This window comes from Lepidochelys kempii, chromosome 1, assembly GCF_965140265.1.
Source record: "Lepidochelys kempii isolate rLepKem1 chromosome 1, rLepKem1.hap2, whole genome shotgun sequence".
In the NCBI taxonomy this organism is placed as follows: domain Eukaryota; kingdom Metazoa; phylum Chordata; order Testudines; family Cheloniidae; genus Lepidochelys; species Lepidochelys kempii.
In genome coordinates, this window is record NC_133256.1 from 100,853,152 (window position 1) to 100,878,998 (window position 25,847).

The 25,847-nt window shown below is 43.2% G+C and overlaps 1 protein-coding gene across 9 annotated transcripts in view; it reads right to left on the bottom strand.

The window, feature by feature from the left end:
- FGF14 (fibroblast growth factor 14) overlaps positions 1-25,847 on the bottom strand; it is a 607,804-nt gene that overhangs the window by 132,618 nt on the left and 449,339 nt on the right. For 8 of the 9 annotated variants that reach the window (XM_073349202.1, XM_073349255.1, XM_073349263.1 and 5 more), the window contains one exon: positions 8,801-8,911. The exons of the other annotated variant lie outside the window; for it this stretch is intronic. In XM_073349202.1, coding sequence (XP_073205303.1) covers positions 8,801-8,911 — 111 coding nt within the window. The remainder of the gene's footprint in view (positions 1-8,800; positions 8,912-25,847) is intronic. 9 annotated transcript variants of the gene reach the window in all.

A 25,847-nucleotide genomic window follows, 5' to 3' on the forward strand; every position in this document is an offset into this window, starting at 1 on the left:
GCCTGTAGTTCCCCGGATCCTCCTTCTTCCCTTTTTTAAAGATGGGCACTACATTAGCCTTTTTTCAGTCTTCCGGGACCTCCCCCAATCACCATGAGTTTTCAAAGATAATGGCCAATGGCTCTGCAATCACATCCGCCAACTCCTTAAGCACCATCGGATGCAGCGCATCCGGTCCCATGGACTTATGCACGTCCAGCTTTTCTAAATAGTCCCGAACCACTTCTTTCTTCACAGAGGGCTGGTCACCTCCTCCCCATACTGGTACACTGGTCCAGTACTTGAAAGTGTGCCTGGATTTCATCCCACAAGACAGTTCACACTCCATTGGGACAAAGAAGATTAGTCTGCATACAACTATTGATGAACATATAGCCAGCATAACTCTCTTTGGTGCACACTTCTCATTGATTTTAGCAAAACACTCTATAGCTCAGGCTCAGTATGTGATAGCCACATGCTCATAAGTTGGTCAAATAAAAATCAATTTCCTACAGAACCTGGTTCTGCAGTGCTCCTCAGTGCGGACTATTTCCATGCCAGCTTGCAACTTTCAATCTTCTAGCATTTCAGCTGTAACTCTATTAATCTCTCACTAAAGATTGAATTGAGCTCTATTTAGGCCCAGCTCATAGTAAGTAGGGTTGCCAACTTTCTAGTTGCACAAAACCCAACACCCCACCCCTTCCCCGGGGCCTTGCCCCTGCCCCAGGGCCTCGCCCCCTGCTCACTACATTCCCCCTCCCTCGGTGGCTTGCTCGCCCCCATCCTCACCTACTTTCACTGGGCTGGGGCAGGCTGGGGTGTGGGAGGAGGTGAGGGCTCTAATTCGGGGTGCAAGCTTCAGGGTGAGGCCAGAAGCGAGGGATTCACGGTGTGGTAGGGGGCTCTGGGCTGGGGCAGGAAGTTTGGATGCGGGAGGGGGTGAGGGTTCCGGCTGGGGGTATGGGCTCTGGGATGGGGCTGGGGAGGAGAGGTTTGGGGTACAGAAGAGGCTCCAAGACGGGGGGTAGGGCAGAGGGATTTGAACTGCAGGAGAGGGCTGCAGGTTGAGACGGGGATTGGGGGGCAGGAAGGGTGAGGGTTCTGGGGTGGAACCAGGGATGAGGGGTTTAGGATGTGGGAGGGAGCTCTGGGCTGGGACAGAGGTGCAGGTGGGGGTGAGGGCTCTGGGCTGCAGGTGCAAGCTCTGGGCTGGGGCCGGGAATGAGGGGCTTAGGGTGCAGGAGGGTGCTATGGGTTTGGGAGGGTTTGGGGTGGGGGCTCGAGATTGGGGCTTACCTTGGGCGGCTCCCAGGCAGTGGCGCAGCCGGGGGGGAGGACTAAGGCAGGTTGTGGGCCTGTGCTGGCACCACACTGCGCACTCCCTGGAAGCAGCCAGCAGGTCCTGGCAGGGCGGTGGGGGAGAGGAGGGGCAGGAGGCTCCAAGCAGGCACCCCCACCCCCCATTGGCTGGGAGTGCGGAGCCGGTGCTCAGGGCAAGGGCAGCACGTGGAGCCCCGTAGCCCCCCTGCCTAGGCGCTGGACCTGCTGGCCGCTTCCGGGGCGCAGCACGGTACCAGCCAGAACAGGTAGGGACTAGCCTGCCTTAGTGCCACAGCACTGCCGACTGGACTTTTAACGGTCCAGTCGGTGGTGCTGACCGGAGCCGCCAGGGTCTCTTTTCAACCGAGTGTTCCAGTCGAAAACCAGATACCTGATCACCCTAAGGGAGCTGTACAACCTGCCTTAGCGAAGCACAAAGCTTTCCAGTGTTTCTCAGCATAAACAGTTATCTGCATAGGGGGATGGAGGTGAAGCCACAGCTCTGCCTCCTCCCTACCCCTTCAAGACACAACGAGTCTGTCTGAGCAGTAGCTGCTAGCAAGGGAGCAGTTCTGTATTGCTCAGAGTTCAGAGGCTGCAATTCTGCATGGGTCTTACTGAGAACATTGGAGCACCCTCCTCCCATACTGCACACTTACATAAAGGCCAGAAAGAATTGTGGCTCTAAGTAAGACTTGAGAAGTGCAGACAATTAAACAGTCCAGTCACTTAAAGAGCCCTTCTGGCTCATAGACTGTGCATATGCCCCTTAACTAGGTACTCTTAATCCTTTTCATATTTTGTACGGCATCTTAACAGAGAGAACACCTCTTGGATTATCCCCGTCTCTTCCTACTTATGATTGCACAGTCTACCTTCCCTCACATTTGCAATCACATAACCGCACAGTGGCAACTCCAGCAATTGCTGACACATTTTTCTTAGAAAGTTTTGTAATATTCTCTAAGCTGTTTTAGAAACAGTGCATTGGCAACATTCAGATTTGGGTTTCGATGAGATCCAGGGTGATGTACACATAAACACACTCCACTATGTATGTGTGTGTGCATGAATATGTATATTATTTTACATTTATGTTTTATTTTATAAAATACACACACACACACACACCCCTGCATGGTTTGCTGCAGTAACTTGAAATTTGAAATCCCTGGAATTAGAGAGGTGCTTTCTGAAGTCTCCATGAAGGTCTGTTCGGATATGTCTGATTTATAAGATGCCCCATCAGTATTTTCCTCAGTACAGCTTGCTAAAGACAGGTTGCTAAAACTTGCGAACATCTGTCTGTTTTATACATGCACTGTCCCAGCACCATACATCATCATGCTACACAGTACAGAACCTCTGGTAGGACAGAGACAAAAGGACTCCACTTTTTCTTTGAGCTTATGGGAGGAGACAAAAATGGCTCCTCCATCAAAATATATTTTGACTTTGGAAAAGGAACAGAGTAATGAGAAGGCAGGGAGAGTTTTTCAAAGCCACAAATGGCAGTCAGGAACCCAATTCCTGGCAATCAGAAATCCAATCCCCCCACTTATGGGTGTTAATAATTTTGTGCTCTTCACAACCCTTATTATTGAGCAAGCCCTTTCACCTGACCGAGATGTTACACAAGCTGGGATTAGAACCCAGCCCTCTAATGTGGCAGGCCTAAATCTCAGTCACTTAGCCCGGTCTCTCAGTCAAAGAATCTGCCACATCTACATATTCAGCCGTATCTAAGTTTATAGAACAGGCCTTTTAATGTGTATTAGAATTTGTTTTTTCTGTTAAAAAAAAACAACAACAAAAAAAACCCTGGGAAATTATATATCATAAAACCTCCACCCATAACTAGGGCCCTATCAAATTCACAGTCCATTTTGGTCAATTTCATGGCCACAGGATTTTAAAAATAATAAATTTCATGGTTTCAGCTATTTAAATCTGAAATACCATGGTGTTGTAATTTTGGGGGTCGACCCAGAAAGGAGTTGAGGGAGGGGATAGCAAGGTTATTATAGAGGGGTTTGTGATACTACTACCCTTACTTCTGCACCACTGCTGGCGGCACACTTCAGAGCCGGGCGGCTGGAGAGTGGTGGCTGCTGGCCAGGAGCCCAGCTCTGAAGGCAGAGCCGCCACCAGCAGCAGTACAGAAGTAAGGATGGCCTGGTAGGGTACTGTCACCCTTACTCTGCGCTGCTGTCTGCAAAGCTGCGCCCTCAGTCAGCAACCGCCACTCTCTGGCCACCCAGCTGTAAAGGCAGCAGCTCAGAAGTAAGGGTGGCATGATATGGTATTGCCACCCTTACTTCTGTGCTGCTGCTGGCGGGGTGCTGCCTTCAGAGCTGGGCACCTGGCTAACAGCCGCTGCTCTCTGGCCACCCAGCTCTGAAGGCAGCGCAGAAGTAAGGGTGGCAATACCACAATTCCCCTAAAATAACCTTGTGACCCCCTGCAACTTGCTTTTGGGTTAGGACCCCCAGTTTGAGAAACTCTGGTCTCCCTAGTGAAATCTGTATATTATCAGGTAAAAACTCACAAAAGACCAGATTTCACAGTCCGTGACACGTTTTTCATGGCTGTGAATTTGGTAGGGCCCTACCCATAACCCTCTTAAAAGTGTATAACTCAAGTTGCAAAGCCAAGCACTCAAAAATTAGGAGCTGCCTGAATTAAGGCTGACTGTGCAATGTAATTCGTTCCCCTGCTCTTTAATGACATGATCACATACTATTTTTAACATGGGACCTGTGTCTCATTCAGTACACAGTACAGAGCTGCTCTGGGGATGAATCAGGGTTGTGTAGTGAAGGAGCCTGTTGTTTGTAAGATCCTTTCCTTAGCTGCAGAAGTTGGGAGGTGTATAGTAATGAGGCAGGGGTGCTGCAGGAAAAGAGAAAAAGGATGGTCTCATCTTGAAGGTGACTGAATGCCACCCTGGATAATTGTGTTCTATCCTTGCCTTTGTCACAGAATCCCGTTGATTCTGGGGAAGTCAGTGGTTTTTATTGTATTCTTGCATCATACTCTTTGTGGCAGAGACAGGGGGACTGGTACCTCAGTATCTGCCTCCAAGTGGGACAGTCAATGCGGATTATCAGCAACTGAATAAGTCTCATCCTAGCAGATCAATGGGATGGCTGCAAACTAGGTAAAATCAGGTTTTCAAGTCTGGATTCCAGGTGGGTAGTAATCAAGCTACAGACCACTTGTGGGGGGACCTTCACCACCTGAGGGGTGGAGTTTGAAGCTGACCAGGAGGGTTACGTGAGAGAGGGGACTGGAAATTATAAATGGACCAGGTTTGGAAAACATAACATTTTAAATGTCTCCAGGACCATAGTATAGAAATCTCCTCCATTACTTCTTCATGGTTTCTATATTAATCACATCATGTGTCAGATCCACTTTTCAAATTAACAGTGGTCTGCCCTGTGGAAAACAATTAAAAAACAAACTGTCCCAAAAGGAAGTTTACATCACACTAAATGATACTGGGAACATTTTTGGGGCCCACGTAGGTTAGAGGCTGGAGTTGGACAGCTAAACTAAATAGTACCACAGTGTTTGAATCTACAGTACTAGTCAGTGTTATTTCTGTACCAGCCTCAAGCCAGCTCAGAAACAGAGGGATACACCAACTGAGGAGAGAAGAAAAGGACAATATAATATAGGAGGAATATTAAAGAAACTAGCAGTATTGGAATAAAATCTATTTGGCATTCCCCGTGAAAGGTCAGCAAATAAAGGACTCAATGTACGAATGATGGTTTCAACAAATGGCCCCAATTTTATGATGAAAAATGGGAAAGCTCATTCTCCACCATTACCCAACAGATGGACTAGTCCATACCTCTTCAGCCAATGTTATTAACAGGTCCCAGGAGAGATGAGTACCCCAATGGAAAACAGCTCTGAACTGAAATCCACCAAATTCTGTTCAGTTCAGGCTCTTGGAGTATGCCCATCACCGCAGTACTGAGCACCTTCCAGAAGTGTATTAAGTGACATAGCTAGTATATATTACATGTGATCCCTTCTTTCTTACTTCCTCTCCCCAATCAGCCCTTCCTCGTGCAAAGAATTGGGTACAAAAAAGGGGTGCTTCTAATCTGTACTAAACGTAAAAAGGCCTCCTATGTAATTTACTGGTTACTGCATCGCCAGGCCCACTCATTCCTGATCCTATGCTCAGGTTTAAGATAAGCTGTGGCAGCAATATGTCCTATTATTGTTGAGGAATATTGCCCTTGTGAAACTGCAGGGTGGGATTTCAAAAGCACTCTGCATTAGTCTAACTCTGCTTCCATTGAAATCACTGGTAAAATTCCTATTGACTCCAATGGGAGAAGCATTAGACTAATATGAAGTATTTCTGAAAATCCCACCCATTATAAATAGCTAGAAGCTTTAATTTAAAAGACAACTTTTGGTGGGACTGTAATGGAAGCATTAGTTATGCACATACCCAAACTGAGTAACTACAAGATCTTCTTACAGTTACCCTTGTCCTACCTCACTACAGCACCCTGTATTGTTTGTTACTCCTATGCCTTGAGACATATCTAAAATTAGACTGTCAGCTTTTGCGGGGCAGAGATCATACTTTTTTATTTATTCTCTAGCTGCCTGGCACAAGTTTGGACGCTCTATAAATAATAAATAAGAAGCAGAAGATAAGGCTGTGTGACTCAACTTCTCACAATGCTTCTCTGTCAGGAACTCAAGGACGCCCCCTTTCATCCATCCCTCACTAGCCATTCCCCCGGATGCTCAACGGAAGCCAACTGCTGAGCCAAACCATGGGTTGGGGAAAATTATTTCCTGTCATTCAGGGCCAATCAGCTGTAGTGCACAGCATGCTGAAAAGCATGGCAGAGGCACTATAGTCCATGCCACCCTGCAACATTAACCCAACAGTGCTTTCATCAACCTCAATCCAAAACTATTCTCAAAAAGGACAGGAAGCTCCATTCTCCCTGTTGGTGACAAAAGTGCTTTCCCTCCCCACCTGACGATCAATGTATCCCTACGCCCCTCACGAGTTGGGGGCAGCTGTTAATCAAATAGGCAAGGTGTAAACTCAACAGTCAGAAGAATTCTCATCCCCACTCCAAATCAATCAGCAGCAAGATAAGGTAAGGATGAGGGTGAGGTTGAATGCTGAATACTTCTTCCACTTCTCACCCTTAGGGCCAGCCAAACCACATCCATCAGTAAGACTGGGGCTTGAATTCTCAAAATAAGGAGATTGTAAAATGAAGGGCAAATCAAAAGAGTAAAAGCTAGTTCATCCACGAGAAACATTCATGTTCTTTTTTTTTAAAAGGGGGAATAGCAAAAACAGAATTAGAGCATAGGAAAATGAAAGGAAACAAAACATACTCCAGACAAAGACTGGGGAAAAAAGACAAAGAACTAACATGAAGGACTGGCAACAGTGAGGAGACAGAGACTGATAGTTGTTTCTATATTCCTGAAAGTGCCCAAGTGGTGACACACATTATCTTTCTGATTTGCAAGATAGTGTTGGCATTGATATATTATTTATATGAAAAGTTTAAAGCGGCAATATATGCATTTGGCTGGTAACATTTTTAATACTATATTGCATTTGCCACTGATCCAGACATTGGGCCTGGTTCACACTGTGTTACTCATGTTTTACAATGGTGTAAATCCATTGATTTCAAAATGGCTACAGGATTAATGCAGTGCTGAATGGTGAATCATGCCCATTTTTTCCATAGCAAATAATGTTAAATTTGTGGGAAAACTCACAGCCTAATCTCTAACTCATGCAAATGTAAAATATAACAGGACCCACCATTATTTATCTTGAATATGAAATATCTTTATTTTGCACAGGCTGGTTTTGGACAAGAAAAATTATTCTGCATTTTGGAACTATGGGGGAGAATGAGAGAGCAGGCAGACAGATAGAGAAAGAGAAGAAAAAAACACTGAGGGAGAAAAGATGGGAGATTTTAAAAAGATGGCAACAGAGAAGAGAGGAAAGTAAGGGGTTGTGGCCTATATTTTCAAAGATTTCAAAGTCCACAATTAGGTTTCTAAGAAAGATTTATTTATTTAGATGTATTGTAACAATAAAAAGGACACCCCTGCACTACTGCCACTAGACGTCTCCCCAAATGAAGGCAGGAGAAGAGAAACAAAAAATCCCACACATCCTGCAGGCCTCATGCAAGCAAAATGCATTCCTATTGAAGGCAATGGGAATCTTGTTTCTGCACAGCTTGTGGTACTGGGCCAAAAGAGAAGGGGCATTAGAAATGGACGTACTTCAGTGGGAGAGAACAGAAAGACAGTTATGAAAAACACGGAGATGAGAAAGGAACACAGAGAAATAGGAGAGAGAACAGTGATATACACAGTAATTAGTTTGCTACAATCTGAAAAGTATAACAGTCAATAAAACAGTAACAATATCTGTGGATGAAATACATTAAGGACACATATTGTGTTAACAGCTGTAGTCTCAATAACAGAAGATCTAACAAAACAAAAACAGAGCCTGCATCTCCTGCAGCCTAATTTTAACCAGACATATATTAATGTATGAGTAATGAGTAAATAAATGTCTTATAAACAGAAAATAAAAATGAACCTCAGAAGTCTGCTGTGCTTTATGAAAATTATTAAAATTGAACCATTCGAGAGTGAGGGTAAGTTTGCTTACCCACCACTTGCAGCTCAAGTGGTAGAATATATATGCATTATCTGTATCAAAATGTTCAGCAATATTATACAGAAAGAAATAACACTGAAAAATGATCCATAAGAGATCTGAAAAGTGACACCAGTTTTGTTTCGATAGCTTTTCAAATTGTTTCCAGTTTTGCAGTCCCCGCACTTGCAGAAATCCTATTGAAGTCATTGGGAATCTTGTGGAATCAATCTCTTTAGCCCAATTCAGCCCAATTAGATACTTAAGCATATGCTTCAATGGGTCTAATAACATGCTTACAGTTATACATATGCTTAATTACACTGCCTTGGTTGTCAGAGTTCCAAAGATATTTTCTTTTATTCTTTTGTCTATATTTATTTTTCAAAGATAAAGGAAAATGTTGCTGATAAATGTTTTACGGTGGATTTTTGAAAGTGCTCAGTATTGGCCTAACTTTCCTCTCACTGATTTCAACTGGAATTTTATCATTGTCTTCAATGGGAGTCGAGTTAGACCAACGCTGATCACTTTTGAAAATCTGAAACTTAATGCCAGACACTAACAAAATGCATAATTGCTTCTTTCCTGGATACTTTTTCACACATGCAGTAGTGCTAAGGATTCTTTAAAAGGCATGCTAGTGTTTAATATATTTTAAGTTGACAGAATCTTTTTGCCAAAATACATCAAAATTCCTCAAAACCCATTAAAATAGTGTTTGCACATATATATTTGAATGATTACATCTGCAATCTGTGTTTGAGATTAATACATTCTCCTAGAGCAGTCACTTACTAGAATTACTGCTGTCATCCTTGGTTCCATCGAGAGTTCCATCGGGGTGCATTTGCAAGTAGTAGCCTTGCCTGCAATATAACCTGGTCACTATACCCTTGAGCTGGGGATCTGAAAGACAAACATATTTTGTCACTAGCCTCAAAACTTTTTCCAAGAGTTATCCCTATTTCTCTCATTGTAGAAGGAAGACTGTCTCAGTAGTACTAAACAGGACAATATCTGTTGGAGATGAAGAAAGAAAATTTCTTCCATCAGAATTTTACTACACCAGTTTTAGGTCCTCTTTTCTCCTGTGAACATTCTTGATGGTAACTAACAGAGATAAAAAGAGCTGAACTAGTGTATGAGAAACTCTAGTTTAAACTACATTAGCCCCTACAAAGACATTTCAGATTGCAATTAAAAGTGATTTAAAGGAAAAAAATCATTTTTAAAAAACCTGTTCATATTTCATATAATTTAGATTTAAATTACTATACTTCACTGGTCACTCTTAGGGACACTCACATGAAAAAACTGCCTTTGTTGCTTAGAGTTCATCTGGTTTGTTTTTTTTCTTCATTTTATTCCCTACCTTAAGTGACACATTTTTTGTGTAATATTTAATAATAATTGAACGTGGAAGGTACCAAAGTGCTTTACAGACTAATAAACAAGTATCACTAAAAAACGCAGCTCTCAAAAACAGCCATGCCTACAGCAGGACATAAGAGTTCTTCACTAGCAACAGCATTTAGGAGGAGAACTGAAAAATATCTTACCCAGTTAAATGTGAAAGGGGAATTTTAAAAGGATAAGTGCATTCTCCCTAAATTGGAATTTGGCTAAGACACCAGAATTAACATCTCTGCTTTCATGAGAATTGCCACTGGACTGATTAAGGACCACAGAGCTTCAGCGTTATGCTTTGTCTCAAAGATGGTGCCTCATCATCACCCATAACACCTTGCTGGCAAATTAGTTCAATCCTCCGAGGGAAGAATGCCACCTTCCTGCAGAAGCTGAGTTTTACTTAAATGTCTATCATCAAAATACATACCAGGCCCAACTCTGCCTAACAAATTAGAAATGACTGGCAAGCAACCTGTGGGGATACAGCAATAATTTTGTGTTTATGACATCATGTTCATCTCCATAATGATTAACTAATATCAGAAAGATTTTATTAGAACTTCAGATGAGTAAGTAGTAGGATGAATAGATGAAATCTTAAGAAATACAGACCCTGTTTTCATGCAAATACTCTTATATTTGGGCCAGATTATGAACCCCTTACTCATACTGATGAACTGTTACTCTCATGAGTAATCCCATTGACGTCACTAGGATTACTTGTAATATGGATAAGGAGTTCAACACCTTGGTCCTTAATGAACAAGGAGATTGAATATGGAAAATAGTGGCATATAAACAGAATTATTCCTAAATAGAATGTTTACAAAGTTTCCCAAAAGGTGTCAGCTAGTACTGATGATCTACATAAATGATTAACTTGTGAGGTTTTTTGCAATGTATTTGCTATTCATAAAATGTGTAACAAATCATTCTTTAAACAAACAGAACCATTTAAATTTACTTTTTCCATTTTACACTGTAAACTGTAAATATTTCAGAGGCTTTTATTATAAAGACTACAGTACAAAAATGTTCAAAGTATTATGAAATATAAGCAAATGTTCCTCATATTTGCCGTATTAGTCAGTCTTGCAAACCTGGCTTTTCATGAGTGACTCATAACTGTACTACTTGTATAAAGATTATTTATGTCAGCAAGGCTTGCAGAACCCTTACACAGGAATAGTTTGACAAGTCTTCTAAAAGTACTGGAGTATACGGTCTTCCTTGAACTACTATCTTAATCGACATAATCTGGATACTGAAAACCATTTTAATCACTCAAACAAACAAACAAACAAACAAACAAACAAACAAACAAACTCCCTGATCAGACTGGCACTACACATGTAACAATTTTATTTTTAGATGTGTTTCTAAATTGATAAGCTTAAAATTAATAAATCATTCTTAATAAATATCAAAACTGCCAAAATTGCAAGGATCAGTAAGGAAATATTTAAAGCTAACTTGTTTGACAAATTCATTAAGCATTTTAAGAGAAGGAAAAAAGGAGAAAATACAATGTTAGTAAAGATGTAGGTGGTTATGTCTATGCTCAAAGCTGAAATGAATGCAAATAAGCTTTCAGCTAAATGGAAAAGGTACCATTTTTAATTTAAAACAATCACTGTCTCCTAAGAAGGCTCAATTAAAGTCAATCATTATCAGAAAACGTTTACATCTAATGTGCTGATTGACAAAGTTGAAATTTAGAGTAGACCATCAAAATTACACTTTAATCATCTTTTTAAAAGCAATTTTCTTAGCTACTTAAAAAAATAAACTCAACTTGCTTTTTTTAAAAAAGAAAACAATTGTATTGTTGCTCTTTTATTTTAAACTACCTCTGGTTTATTAGCTATACAAAATTACACATGAGTGAAAATAGTCTTGTGAGTGAACACAAGTTAAGCCAGAATTTTGGGGTGGGGGCTTGTGTGCTACGTGGCAGTTCTTTTCCATTTAGCATTTTCTTGCCAAGACTCAAATACTGCAAAGTAATGGCAATAAGGCAGGCCACATTTTGTATTAGTAGTCTAGACATTGCATGTAGTGTGCATTAGTAGTCTAGAAATGCGTGAGTTGCATGAGTTGTGAATGCTTTCAGCTATCAAAGATGTATTCTAACCTGGCCAATTGTTACGTGAGCATGACTCCTTCATTTGAAGTTTCATTTTTAAAATTTTTGGAATTGATTTACATAAAACATATGCTTCCATTATGAAAAGTAGCTCTTATAAGACAGAGAAAATAATGGAAGAAAAAGGATATAAAACCTTCCTGTTACAATTGTCTGTAATATCAAAAAAATCCTTATTTTTCATTTTCCTTTTATCTATAGATTCTTAGGACCTCCTTCTCCCACTCCCTTCATGCTCCACAAGCTGAGGTGTCCTACAGAAAGTTTAATTTCAATTTTCCTGTTGGAAAATTAAGCCAAAAAGCTCTTTTCCCCTAGGAAACTTCAATTTCAGCAAACCTCTTTTCCAATAAGAAAATGTTTAGTTCAGAATATTTTTGATCAGCCCTAAATAGTAATACTCAGTACTTGTTTATTGTAACACTCTAGACCTTCAAAGCACTGTAGAAATATGAATTAATTAGTTAAAGGAGTGCTCAAATGACTAAATTGCTCAATGAATTGGTAATGAGAAACAAAGCCTTTCATCTTTGTGTTATCAGCTCAGATAGTGACCAAGGTTATTGATATTTGAGGGTGTGTGAAATGATTTGTTAATATAGGTGGCCTTCCAGAACACAACTGAGACACACTGACACAGAAACCTACTACTGCCTGTATTATAGCTGTTCCGTGGCTAAACAGCAGACTTCATTCTCTAGGAGTTTCAATCTGGTACCTTCCACAAGCACTACAGACATTTAAAAGTATTAAAGAAAGTACAAGTCTGTTCAGCTTCAGAAAGTTTCAGAACCAGTCCCAAAGGGCCTTACAGCATATACAATTCATTGTTTTATGTTCTTTAAGAAGAAATAGTTGCCTAATAAGAATGGGATAAAGAGTACTGCTAAAGGACTGATGTTTATTACCTGTGCACACTCACATGAGATGTGTCAGGGTTAAAAAGGTTATACTATATCCCAGTAATATGATAGGCATCAGAATTCATGGACTAGTGGCTACAATTCATCATACTTCCTGTCCCCTCACTCCTCTGCCCTTTGCTCCCGCCTAAACTAAACACACACACAAAAAATATCCACCAAGACCAACCACAAAGAAATGTAGTCAATGAAACACACAAACAAAGAGGGTGAGGGCAGATGACCTTACCTCAGTACCTCAACTTCTGTAATTTTATCATGTCCTGTTTTATTTCTTTTTCTTAAAGCCCTCCGCCCTAGCGTCAGATGAGTACGTGAGAATTTCAGCTTACATTTAAATAAAAAAGTTTCTAGTCTTCATGACTGTGCAGAAAAACTTGAAAAGATTAATCCCAACAGCTATAAAAAAAAAAGTCCCAGAGGACACATTTAAAATATCTATTTTTAAAAATATGATTTTGGTGTCCTGTCTTATGATTTTTCAACACTTGCGACTGGTAATATTGTGACTCCCCCAACAAATGAGGGAATTATTCTGACTCTTCTTGGACATCTGTCAGTACTATCTTTGAAACTCAATGGCTTTTTAATTACTCAGCCACTTCATCTCAAAACTGTTACTTCTACCATGGCCCGTGTGACACCATAGGTGATTCTGCCACTTGGAGACTGGGTTTGATATTCTTCATTGTTAGTGATACTGATAGCAACACTCTTGGGGTCCTCACGAAAGAAAAGGCGAGTGTCCTCTTTGTTTTGGTTTGTTTTTTCACATCTTCTCTTCTTACAAGAGGGCTGACCGTCAGGTGCCACAAGTGTCAAACCCAGGCCACCAAGACTGTCAAGTGGGAGTGTTATTCTCTGTGCCACTGAGCTGCAAGGGCTAAAGAGAGAACTGCTGGTGAGAAGCTATACTTGCTGACTCAGCAGGGTCAGATGACTAACAGCAGACTGCTGATTGGACACTACCACGTAGAAGGCTTCTTATTCCTGTCCCATTCCTTGTCTGAGCAACTAGTTGCTAGGCCTGTTGCTGCTCAGACTTCTGAGACCAAGTCCCTGCTTCCTCACCTAGTTCTTGCTGCCACGCCTCATCCCTGCTCCTGCTTCCTCGCCCTGACCCACAGTTGCTGATTCTGGCTTGACCTTTGGTGTGACTTCTGCCTCTACCTCTGGTTTGACCCCTTAGCATAACTTCTGACTCCAACTCAGACTTAACTGTTGGCATGACTTCTGACTCTGACCCCAGATTGACTCCTGGAATGACCACAACCCTGACTCTACTCCTGGATCCAACAACTAGGTCAGACAGCCCATGGTATGAGCCCTGACAGCTTGCTCAGACCACCCTGGTCTCCTCATATTTGAACCCCTGGACTGAATATGGACTCTGCCAGGGCTCTTGCCCCACCATTGTTCCAGGGCCCTGAGAGAGCTCAGGAGCAGATCACTGCCCTTGAGACAGAAAACCAACAACTGAGGGACCCAAGTACAACAGCTTCAGACAGGAAATCATTCCTTGCAGGAGCAAACTACGGAACTCGTAGCAGTTGTGGGTAACCATTCTGCTTCTCTTAAGACACATGCTCGGTTGACCTGCCCCAGAGTTCCTTTGCTGGAGAGATATGATGATACCCTCAGTAAGTTTTGTGGGTTCATCATCAAGTGCAGGCTCCTGTTTATGCTCCAGCCTCAGAACTATGTCACAGATCAAGTTCAGGCGGGGCTGGCACTGAGCTTCCTTAACGGGAAGGCCTTGGTATGGGCCTTTCCCTTTTTAGAACAGAATCACTTGGTACTGACCAACTGGAACTCATTTATGCAATCCACACAGCAGAGACTGCCATATGAAAGCTCCAGCAAACCCTGTGGTCAACCCCTTCCTATGTCAGTCATGTTACCCGTCATCTCTGTGTTCTTGGGGAACCAAGATGCAGTATCCAGCCTGACTCACAAAAGACCTTCCCCTCCCCAGCCTCTGCTTGAACCAAAACCAATCAGAAGAAAGACTTACAAAAAGCAATGAAAAGGCAGTGGAAGACACACCTAAACCCCTTTGGACTAGGGTGACAGAATTAAGGAAACTCTCCTGGCCTCATTTTCATTGAAGATGGGACAGGAATGCATCCCCATTAGCATACAGAATGGAAAACAGAGCTTCTAAGGCAAGAACCACACGGAACTCTGGGACCAGAAAAGCAGGAAAGCACTGCATGATGGGGGATCTATGCTTCAGATGTTAATGAACCCATGCCTGCACACACCCAGCTCAGTAGTTATCAGACCACTTCTAGTAATAAATCCTTTATTGGTATACAAAATACTGAAGCTCCATAATTGCACTGTGAACTCCCTCGAAGGAACACCACCCATAATCAGAAATGATCAGTTCCTATTGTCTAGCCGGAACAAAACAACTTTGGTATACTCCCTTGAGCCATCAGTTTACCCATAAACAAATCTAGTGTTCTCCCTTGAACCATTGTTGTTTCCCTACAAAAACCCCTACCCATGCTCAAGTAAGTGTTCTGATACCTGGATCCAAAATCTGAATCCGTTCTATTGGGACTTCATCTTCTCCTGACTGATCATGCTGGGGGCTCTGCCTGTCTCCAGCACTCCAGACCCTCAGCTATCACCACCACCTGGGAACCTTGATTGATTCAAGTTTCACGGTGTGGTGAGAATGCAGCTCACTCTCTCTCTCTCTGTAGGTACAGCCTTCTAACCCTGACTTGTACGATCAGTTATAATTTTCCAAACCTGACTTTGATAATCAAATTTAAGTAAGATTTAATATTGTAACTGTTTTGTTTGTTTGGCTCCCTTGTATGGTTATTACCTGGCAATAAATAATTTTCATGCTTAAGCTGGTTGCTTCTCTCTCTCTCTTTCCCCCTTATGGGTGCTTTTTGGCTTCCCCATTTGCTCTGCAGCAATGCTTCTCATACCTAAGCTAAAGATCCCTGCAGCACCCCAAAATCCTGTGGGGTTTGCTCATTAAGTGGGTTACTACCAGAACAGTTGCAACGTGAATGTGGGGATATGGACGTGCTAACCTGGAGCATATGAGGGTGGCAGCTTGGAAGTGCTGCACGACCCAGCCTGCTGAATCCAGGGACATATAAGGGGTCAGCTTGGGAGTGCTGATTAACCTGGTCCTCTCAGATGCGCTCTGTTAATGTGTGTGCGTTTTCGTCTGATTCTGGGGCTGCAGGAACCCAGCCCTGGGGAACCTAGGTCCTGCAGGATAGCTCCATTGGGAGGGAACTTGCAGAAGTGAGAAGTAGAGCTCTGTATGAGAACACAAGTGACACAAGAAGTACATTGATAAAATTACAGACACCCCCCCAACCCCAGAAGAGTAACCCTAATAAATAAGTATACCCCAAAGTAACAGGCAAATCTGGTAACAGTCAGTTCAGACATTTGACTATAGATATTGCCTGGAATGATGCTCCACTCCTCCACTCATCAGTTTCACATTGGCCTTGGAGAAGAACTAAAAGATGAGCTGGCATGGGTGGATCCCACCACCAGTTTAGAAGCCTTCATGGACCTGTGCATCTGGATAGACACCAGGTTGCACAAACTGGAATGTAGGAGGAGCCTACCAATCTCCCTCACTTTACCTAAAGCTCCATCCTCAGGCCCAAGCAAGCTCGACCTCGATTGAGTCGATACCAGCTGACACTGGATGGCCCCACCTATCTCCTGAAGAACAAGAGAGCAGAGGACAGGAGAACTCCTGCTTCTATTATACAGGAATAGGGCATGCAGTATCGAGGTGTCCTCTCAAAACCCCTGCTTACCTGATGACAGGGAAGAGACTAACCCCACACCCAGTCAGGGACCCGAGCCTGGGTACCACCAGGGATAAACCTCAGGACTATGTTAACCCAGGAGTTCCCCATCCATCTCCACTTCTACAGATTCCTTTGCAATTGTGGATCCCGCAGGTAGAGTGATCCTTTCCCATACAGTAGGCCTTGACTGATTCAGGAGTAGGGGAAAATTTTATGGATTTTTCCATGGTCTGGGTCCTCAGTCTCCCAATACCGAATCCAAGGTTACCGAAGACCTGGTAGAAACAGTAGATCAGTCTCCACTGGCATCGAATCCAGATACATAGGAGACCACATGGAAGTGGTGATTGGGGAGTACCAGGAAGTCCTACAATTCAACCTTATTTCCTCCCTGCATTTTGCCCTGATTTTAGGGGAACCCTGGCTCATTTGTCATGAACCCCATATCCTATGGTCCCAACGTGCCATTACCTTTCCATTGAGCGTCTGTAGGGAGAATTGCCTTCTCATTCAAGAACTCAATATCTGAGAAGCCAAGCCAGAGGATTCCGCTCCAGTAACCCAGATGTTCCCCCACATAGTGGCAACCATGTCAGACCTACAAATGCATCCCTACATGATGGCCCACATCTTCCTGTGAAATACCAAGACTCCCACAAAATCTTCGAAAAAAGAGAAAGCAGACTCACTACCCCCGCATTGTGCTTACGATTGCCCCATTGACCGTCAGCCCAGAGCCAATGTTCCTTTCGGGCATATATATTCTATGTCTGAACTAGAGCTAGCAGCATTAAAGGAGTACCTCCAGGAAAACCAAAGGTTTTATCCACAGCTTTGCAGGAAACATGGCACTTTTTCTGAAGAAGAAAGATGGCTCTCAGACTCTGAGTAGACTACAGGGCACTGAACCAAATAATTATACATCAGTGATACTCAGACTGAGGCTTGTGAGCCGCAAGTGGCTCTTCAATGTGTCTCCTGTGGCTCTTTGCAGCACATGATATTAAAACATTGTGTGATCTAATTATTAACCAGTCTAAGTTAGTAACCAATTCACATGCTTTTACTATGTTGTTAACGAATTGTAGTTGATAAAATAATAATATTTGGTAAGTAATTTTGCAGAAGACACATTAAAGAGCCACTTTTTGGGGGGAGGGCGGGTTTCCATCCTGTAAGCAGACAGTTTATTCATGGACCCTCAGAAATATCTGCAACTCAGGATTAAGCTGAACCCTAGAGCATGAAAGACATCCAAGGGTTCATGGGATTTGCCAACTATTACAGGAGATTTACTCCAAACTTTTCAAAGGTCACAGCTCCTATAACTGCCATCCTCTAAAAACCATCAAGGTTTCATGGCCCCTGGAGTCCCACCAGGCCTTTGGACACCTGAAGCTAGCTTTCTCTTCTGTCCAGTCCTGGTCCACTCTAATCTTGACTAACCCTTTTTCCTTCAGGCTGACACCTCTAATGTTGCCATCAGGGCAATACTATCCCAAGAAACAGGGCACCAGCAAAAGATGCATCCATGTGCATATTTTTCACAAAAGCTCACCCCAGTCAAATGCAATTATGAAATAGAAAAAGGAGTTACTGGATTGTGGACTTGGCATCACTACCTTGAGGTGGCCAAACACCTCATCCTACTCTTAACTGACTATAATAATCTAGAATACCAATAATCTGCCTAGGTGCTGAAACAGGGGCAGTTGCATTGGGCCTTATTCTTCTTGAGATTCAATTTCACAATCATGTATTGTCCAGACAAGAAAAATGATAAAGCTGGGGTCTTCGTACAAAAAGGAGAATACTATACAAAACTCACTCATGCCAAAGAGCCACCACCAAGCAAATTAAAACTATACCATGTCATTTGTGGGTCCGTAGTCACAGACTTCCTTACCATGCTTCCAGTTGCTTTCTCTAACGATCCATTCCTTAAACTCATAACTTCATCCAAGGAAGGTCTCCCCAGTACAACGATATGCCACTATTCTTAAGTCAATAATCTCCTTTACGTCAATGGCCATCTGTAAATCCTCAACAGTTCCACAAGGCTGGAAGTGCTGCCCATACACCATGATACCCCCGGGGAAGTCACTTTGGGCAATCCAAGACTGTGCATATTGTAGCCACCATCATTCTGGTGGCCACAAATGTGGGATGACATTTGGTCCTATGTCAAGCCCTGCGACACCTATGCTCGAACAAAACCTGCCTAGAGCAGGCCTTTCAGTCTCCTCATGTCATCAGAGACCCCTTCCCAGTCCTGGTCACACATAACCCTTGATTTTATAGCAGAACTACCCAAATCTGAAGGCTACAATACCACACAAACTGTTGTGGACCAGCTTATCAAAATGACCCATTTTGTACCATCCTTATGTCTCCCTACTGCAGAAACTATTGCGCACCTTCTGGTTACATAGATCTTCTGCCTCCATGGCCTCCCTGACCACCTTACCATGACCATGGCTCCCAGTTGAGGTGTTTCATGTCTTAGATGTGTGACCCCCATGCATCCACCGCACAGCACGCTCAGATGGACGACCAATCAGAATAGGTCAGCCAGGCACATGGCAAATACCTGTGCTGCTTCCTGAACAGCTGCCAAAACAATTGGGTTGAATTACTCCCACTTGCTGAATTTGCAACATGGAACACACCTCTATCTGATCCAGTCCCTTCTACTCCAACTATGGTTTTCATCCTCATTTCCACCCTTCTGTCCCTTTATCACAATGGTTCCTGCTACCTCTGATCTGGTACAGACCATTCAGGAAATGCAAGCCAACCTAAAGGAGCACCTGGAAGTAGCTAAGGTGGGTATACAAATATTCAAACCCCTTGGCTGGGACAAAATACTTTTTCGTGGCCTTCTTGGAGGTGGGAGGAGTGGAAGTAGGAGTTTGCCAAAGGGTTTTTGCTATTTTTAGGACCCCATAGTGTACTGGTAGCGCAACATGGGTGGGGGTCGAGGCCAAGAGCACACTGAACAGGGTTTCCACCTGTTCGGCCATCTCCTCCACTTCCAAGCAGGGCCTGATGTTCTTTGAAATTGCCCAGTGGGCTGGGGCTGGAGGGGCCTGCCACTGCCTCATCCGGGGACGAGGACAATGACTGGGTCACCGGGAGAGGCCCCGAGGGATCATCCCCTGTGGGGGAAGAGGGTTTTGAGGTGGGCCCTTGCTCCTCTACCCTGGCCTCCAAGTGCACCACATGTACTAAGCTTGGTGCCACCGATGCCATTGGTTGCTGCTATGAGGCAGTGGCTGAGGAATGGATTGACTGGGACATTGACATCACAGACATGCTCCACGCACTCCAGTAGGGCCATTGCACCGGCCACTGGCCTTGCTGCCACGATGCCATCACGGAGGTCGACGCAGCCTCAGGTGCCCACCCACACCGGTGCTGTCGCGGTGAAGGGCTAAATTCCCTTTCCAAACTGGAGGAAGCACCTTCTGGTGACCATGGAGGGGCCGTCAAAGCTTGCATCTCATGGCTAACTGTCGCCACAGGAGACTGGTGCCTCAAGTAGGAGGATCGGTGCCAGAGGCAGGGAGATCGTTACCGTGACGCAGACTGTTCCCATTGTGGGGATCGGCGCTGAGGAGACAGCCAGCAGAGGATGATCGGTGCCGGTGATACGGTAACTGGTGCCTTCCTCTAGGCAACCCGCATCGAGAGAGCAGAGACCATGAGCATGGTGCCAGCTACGTAGGACGTTCCACAGAAGACAGAAACCTGGGGTGTGGAAACTGACAGCTCTGTCTCATCTCCAGAGATCGGCATCATTCGCCCACCCTCTGAGGGGTCTTTACAGCTGGCTTTCCCTCACCTGGAGCCTTGCCGTGACCAGCAACACATGGGGTGCCAGGGGCGCTGGAAGAGGCCTCTGCTCTCTGGGCACCAGGAAAGCCTGGGAAGGCATCGGCAATGCCACCAGTCTGGGTCCTCTACCGCTCCTTGGAGTTGGTGGCAGATCCCTCAGGAAGTTAGGGGATCCTACTGGGGGGCATCCCCATGTGGCTCTGGTGTGGGCTGTCAGCCCAAACTGGGTCCTTTGCCCTTCTTGTTTAGTGCCGGGGAGTCACTCTTCTTCAACCTCTTCTTAGGCACTAGTGCCCGGGAGTGGTGCAGGGTGGAGTCTGGTGCCACGGGTGTGCTGCACACCGAGGCTAAGGCACTCAGGGCAGAGTCCAGCCAGGAAGGCTCGGAAGCAGGAGGAGGGCAGCCTCCATGAGGAGGACCCTCAGACGGATGTCTCGCTCTTTCTGAGTTCTGGGATGAAAGTTCTTACAGATGCGACACTTCTCCTTCACATGTAATTCCCCCAAGCATTTGAGGCAGCTGCTATGGGGGTTACAGTCAAAGCAGGGCTTAAAACTGGGAGACCAGGGCATGCCCTGCCTGGGGTGAAGTCCCCACTGGGACTCTATCACTAACTATTCTCCTTAACAACTACTTATTAACTAACTACTGTAAACAAATTATTTACAAAGCCTTAAGGCTCAAAGAGTGAAATAGAAGAACTGCTAGCCTAACCACATGGGCGGTAAGAAGGAACTGAGTGGGCGTAGGACCGCTGGCGCCTAATGGGCATGGTACTCAAGAGGGTGCTACAGCCGACCATATGGGTACTGCTAAGGCAAAAATCTCTGACAGCTGCGCACGTGGGTGCACGCATATCTAGAATGGAATCAACATGAGCAAGCACTTGAAGAACTGCTGTTAACATCCCACCACCAGAAGCTACACGTGCTGACTCATCAGGGACAGATGACTAACAACAGATTGCTGATTGGCTTCCTGTTCCTGGCCCATTTCTCATCTGAGCAACTAGTCACTAGGCGTGTTGCTGCCCAGATTTCTAAGATCAGGTCCCTGCTTCCTTGCCTGGTTCCTGCTCCTCGTTCCTGATAACATGCCTCATCCTTGTTCTTTTTACCATGCCCTGTTCCTTGTTCCTGCTGCCTGCTTTCTCACCCTGACCCAGTTGCTGATTCTGGCTTTGACCCTTGGCGTGACTTCTGACTCTTGCCCTGGCTTTGAACCCTGCTGTCACCATGACCCCAACTCTACTCCTGACACCAAACACTAGTTCAGATAGCCCACATTACAGGCCCTGACACTGTTAGAGTGCTTATGATATATCACATTGATGGAGAAGATGTAGCTGTTACTTTAGCATGTGCTAGTCACTTTCTGTTTGAAAGTAACATTCTCTTCAATTTACAATAGGAAATGACTTCAGCATTCTTTTAATCTATTCTAGTTTCCTGGCCTGTAGTTCTTAAGCAACTTTAGGATCTACTGCTATAGGGTTAGGAAGCACGCTAAATGTTGGCACCAAAATTTTTGTCTTTCTTTCTTGCCGTACGTATCTGAATTGGTGAGCCCAATAAAGTAATGTAAAGTGTGCGTGATATTCTAACAATGCTAAACATGGATCCCTTTACTCCACTAGTTGTTTTTCTAATTGAGAACTTTGACATCTGTACTGATTTATCCACTAACCCATTAAACTATACATAGAAAGGGCATGTCTGAGTGCTTGAACTACTGAAGTGAGCTGCTGGTGAATTGCTCATCTTCTCATGATGTGATATTACGCTGTGTTATTACATTGCTTTACAAAGTGTTGTGCAACAACTCAAATTAAAGACTGAGTAGCAACTTACAAATTAGAGGTAACCTTTCCCATAAAATTCAAATTGATCTGCACCAAACTTGGGCTAAGGATCTCATAGGTTTCAAGGTTCTTTTGCATTCTGTTGCTAGCATTTCTTGCAGGTTTTGCTCTTGGATACCTTATTTTTGATGGCAGCATTCATGCCTGTCCAGAATAGAACATCTCAGGCTCTGTTCTTACACTTCTTAATACTCAGATGGACACTGTGGTAACATTTCTTATCTCATGCTCTGAAATATCATGACATAAGATTCTTTGTACAGAAACATATGCAACAATCATACCTCAAAAGTCCCCCCCCTTTTTTTCAAATGTTCAGATGTGCCTGCATTTTTTTTCCTTCACCATCTATCTTGAATTATTCTTTCAAGCTGGGTCAGAAAGGGGCAGTACTTGACCTTTATTTCAAATGGTTCTTCCTGCATCTTATTGCTTTCACTCTTTATAGGCACTTTTGAAAGCATGTATAACATAAGAAGCTTTTTATTGGGCCTCTCTCACACACTTAGCACTTCTGCAATTTCATAATCATTTTCGGACATCTAGGCGGTACTATGCAACATGATTTCTGTAATATGGCTTCTAACTGTTTATGGTCTGCTTCTGCCTTGACTGATTTCTGCACACACACATAATCAAACCATTCACAGTTAAACACTCTTGACAGTATTTGTTTTTTCCAATCTGAACATTGTTCTATTGTGTGTTAGTCAATGTTTTGGAAGCATTTACCACTGGGTGATTGTTAGGATATAGATATTCAGGCCTGTCTGTAAAGGCCTGTACTTTAAGAATTTAGGCGTATTTTTATCACTTGGCTAGTTAGAGGTATAAAAAAAAGAATCAAAATCACTGTCTGCTGGTGTAAGGGCCTTCTCTTACTGTGACAGTCTGAGGCCCTGTTCTTAGGCTAAGGCCTTTGGCTAAGCAGCAGAGGCAGCCATAGGCTGGGAAGCAAACAGTCACATCCTCACATTCCAAACTAGTCACACTGAAATAAGGTGCTATTCGGCTGTTGGGAATGCAGTCCTGTCCTGATAGTTCCTATCAGCTCCAGAGAAAGGGAAGTGCCTAGAAAATGTAAAAGAAAACTTAGTTTGATAGCATCCTGTCTGGCAAGAACTCACTTATCAATACTGGGATGTGAAATCCTTACTTCTGTATTGTCTTGCCATTATAGTTCCCACTTTGCTATTGTTTGTATAATCTCTGTCTGGTTCTGTGATTGTTCCTGTCTGCTGTATAATTAATTTTGCTGGGTGTAAACTAATTAAGGTGGTGGAATATAATTGGTTACATAATCATGTTACAATATGTTAGGATTGGTTAGTTAAATTTTAGTAGAATGATTGGTTAAGGTATAGCTAAGAATATTACTATATAAATTAGGGGCAAACAGGAAGTAAGTTGGGATTCGGAAATAAGGAAAAGGAACTTGTATTTAAGCTTGCTGGAAGTTCACCCCAATAAACATCGAATTGTTTGCACCTTCGGACTTCGGGTATTGTTGCTCTCTGTTCATGTGAGAAGGACCAGGGAAGTGGGAGAATCATAGAATCATAGAATCATAGAATATCAGGGTTGGAAGGGACCCCTGAAGGTCATCTAGTCCAACCCCCTGCTCGAAGCAGGACCATTGACTTCAATGGGGCAAAGATTTCACCCTGTGTTCTTTACTATGGCCCTGGTCCGAGAGTGAAGGAATAAGCTCTCTAACAGTGATCCTTTTGCAGACGGACATTTTGAAACCCATGTCAGCTTGCATTGACAAATTCTAGGATCTTTGCTAGTCTTTAAATATTTCAGTAGAAATGTTTCTGTGACAACTCTTTTTTTTAATTCCCAAAAGCTTTTATCTTGTCGCGTATGCTAGTGCTGTTCTGTGCTGTAGTGAATGGCACACTAACATTATGCTGTCTGTCATTATGAAGTTGGTCTTTTTTGGCCCAAATCAGCAGATTATCGGCAATTATTCTCATACCATCCGAACACTCAAAAATCCAGGATTTCATGCTTCAGTATGCATCAAGTGCTGAGACAATCCCAAACAAAATATGTATCTATGCAAAGGGAAGTTCAAGATGCCGAGTTTTGCACTTTTTGTAGACTTAGTGTGCATCCGTGACACAGAGACCCATCTGTAGTTTTCTACTCGTCGTCAGCATCTCTTGTCAGGCCAGACATACTCACTTCACCTCACATATTGATGTCATAATATTTATTTTAAAAGTGGCATGTAACACATTGTTTCAAGTCTAATAACACACTGGTCATTAATGTCACTGTGAAATGTTTGTAACACCTCTGTTGGTGAAATTATGGATACTCTCCGATATTATGCTCCGGAGACTATAAACAGACAAAGTTGACAAAATAGTTTTCTCTTACATAAAGAGGAAAGAAAATATGGTGGCAGACGCCTTGCCCAGGAAAGTGGGCACTGACCTGCTACCTCTGGGCAGCCAGTTGCTAGCCATCCTTCAGCTTTGTAAGACGGGAGCAGTGTGACCCTAACAGCATCCCAATGCAAAAGGGCTCACTAGTATAAGGAAATGAGTTACAGCTGGCCTGACCATTTCAGTGTACCCCAACTCCTTATAGTTATAATCTGTATCTAAAAGGTGTCATGCAATATGACACTGAAAAACTAATAACTCACTGATCATTACAAGGAGTATATCAAGCGTTACAGATATATATTGGGATGATGACTAAATTGTGTTTAAACCAGGCATATTGGGGGAGGTGGGTTGTGGTAAACGGATCTGCCCTAAACAAAGGAATATGTATTTGTTTCTCTGATCAGCCTGGTCGTCAGGCAAACAGTGAAGGTCCATTTACATGTTAGGTAAACAAAGTTATCAAGATAAAAAGCAGGGGAGGACACAGCTTTTAAAAGAGAAGAAAAACTTTATTTGGACTGTGAAGACAGAGGTTTGAACCTCAAGTGACAGGCAACTGAATCAAGTGATTGTATACAATATTACTGTATTATAAAAGTTTGTTGAGTGAGGTTTTTGATAAAAGCCTATGACACATTGGTGATTAATATAATCATAAAATGTAAGTTTTTAACACTAAATAAGGAATTGTGGGTATTCACTGATATTCGGTTTTACAGGCTGTGACCAAACAAAGGGAGAAAATAGGTCTCTCCCAGACAGGAGGGAACATCACAGCTATCTACCTGTCTCCAATGAAATTAAGCAAGTTATGACTAGAAACAATGGAAACTCCATTTACACAAAAATTAGCAGGGGGATGGGAGGCCCACAGGAAGGGAAGAACAGCATAAGGTTACCTTTCCGCTTTAAACAAGGTCACTGAACTTTGGAAGATATAAGTAAAGACAGAAGCCATCTTTGGCGTCCATCACTAGATAGACAATGGGAACAGAGCTCTTGCAAGCTGAGAAAGGTGGGTCCTTCAGCCAAGGGGGAGGGGTTTGAAGTCTGTGGAAACTGAATATAGGCAAGAAACCTGCTTAAGCAAAGATCTTTCATTTAGGAAGACAAGGGAAACCAGTCCCTTGTGCTTCTGTGGAAAGTCCTAACTGAGAAAAACTCAGCCATGAATGGAAAAAAGATAGACTGGTAAGAAATCTACCTTGAACAAAGACAGTAGTTTGTTAAGTTAAGACTTAGCCACTAGAAAGCATAATTTGTTTTGTTTTACTTGTAACTTTCTATCTTCATTCCTTATTCTTGAACTCACTTAATCCTATGCATATTATGTTAATAAATTTGTTTTTATTTTTACTATAAACCAACTCAGTGCTATGTTTGAAGGGAAGGGTGTATTTATCCCAGAAAAATTAATAAGCTGTAATGTGCTTTTGTCTCTTGAAAGGAGTAAATAA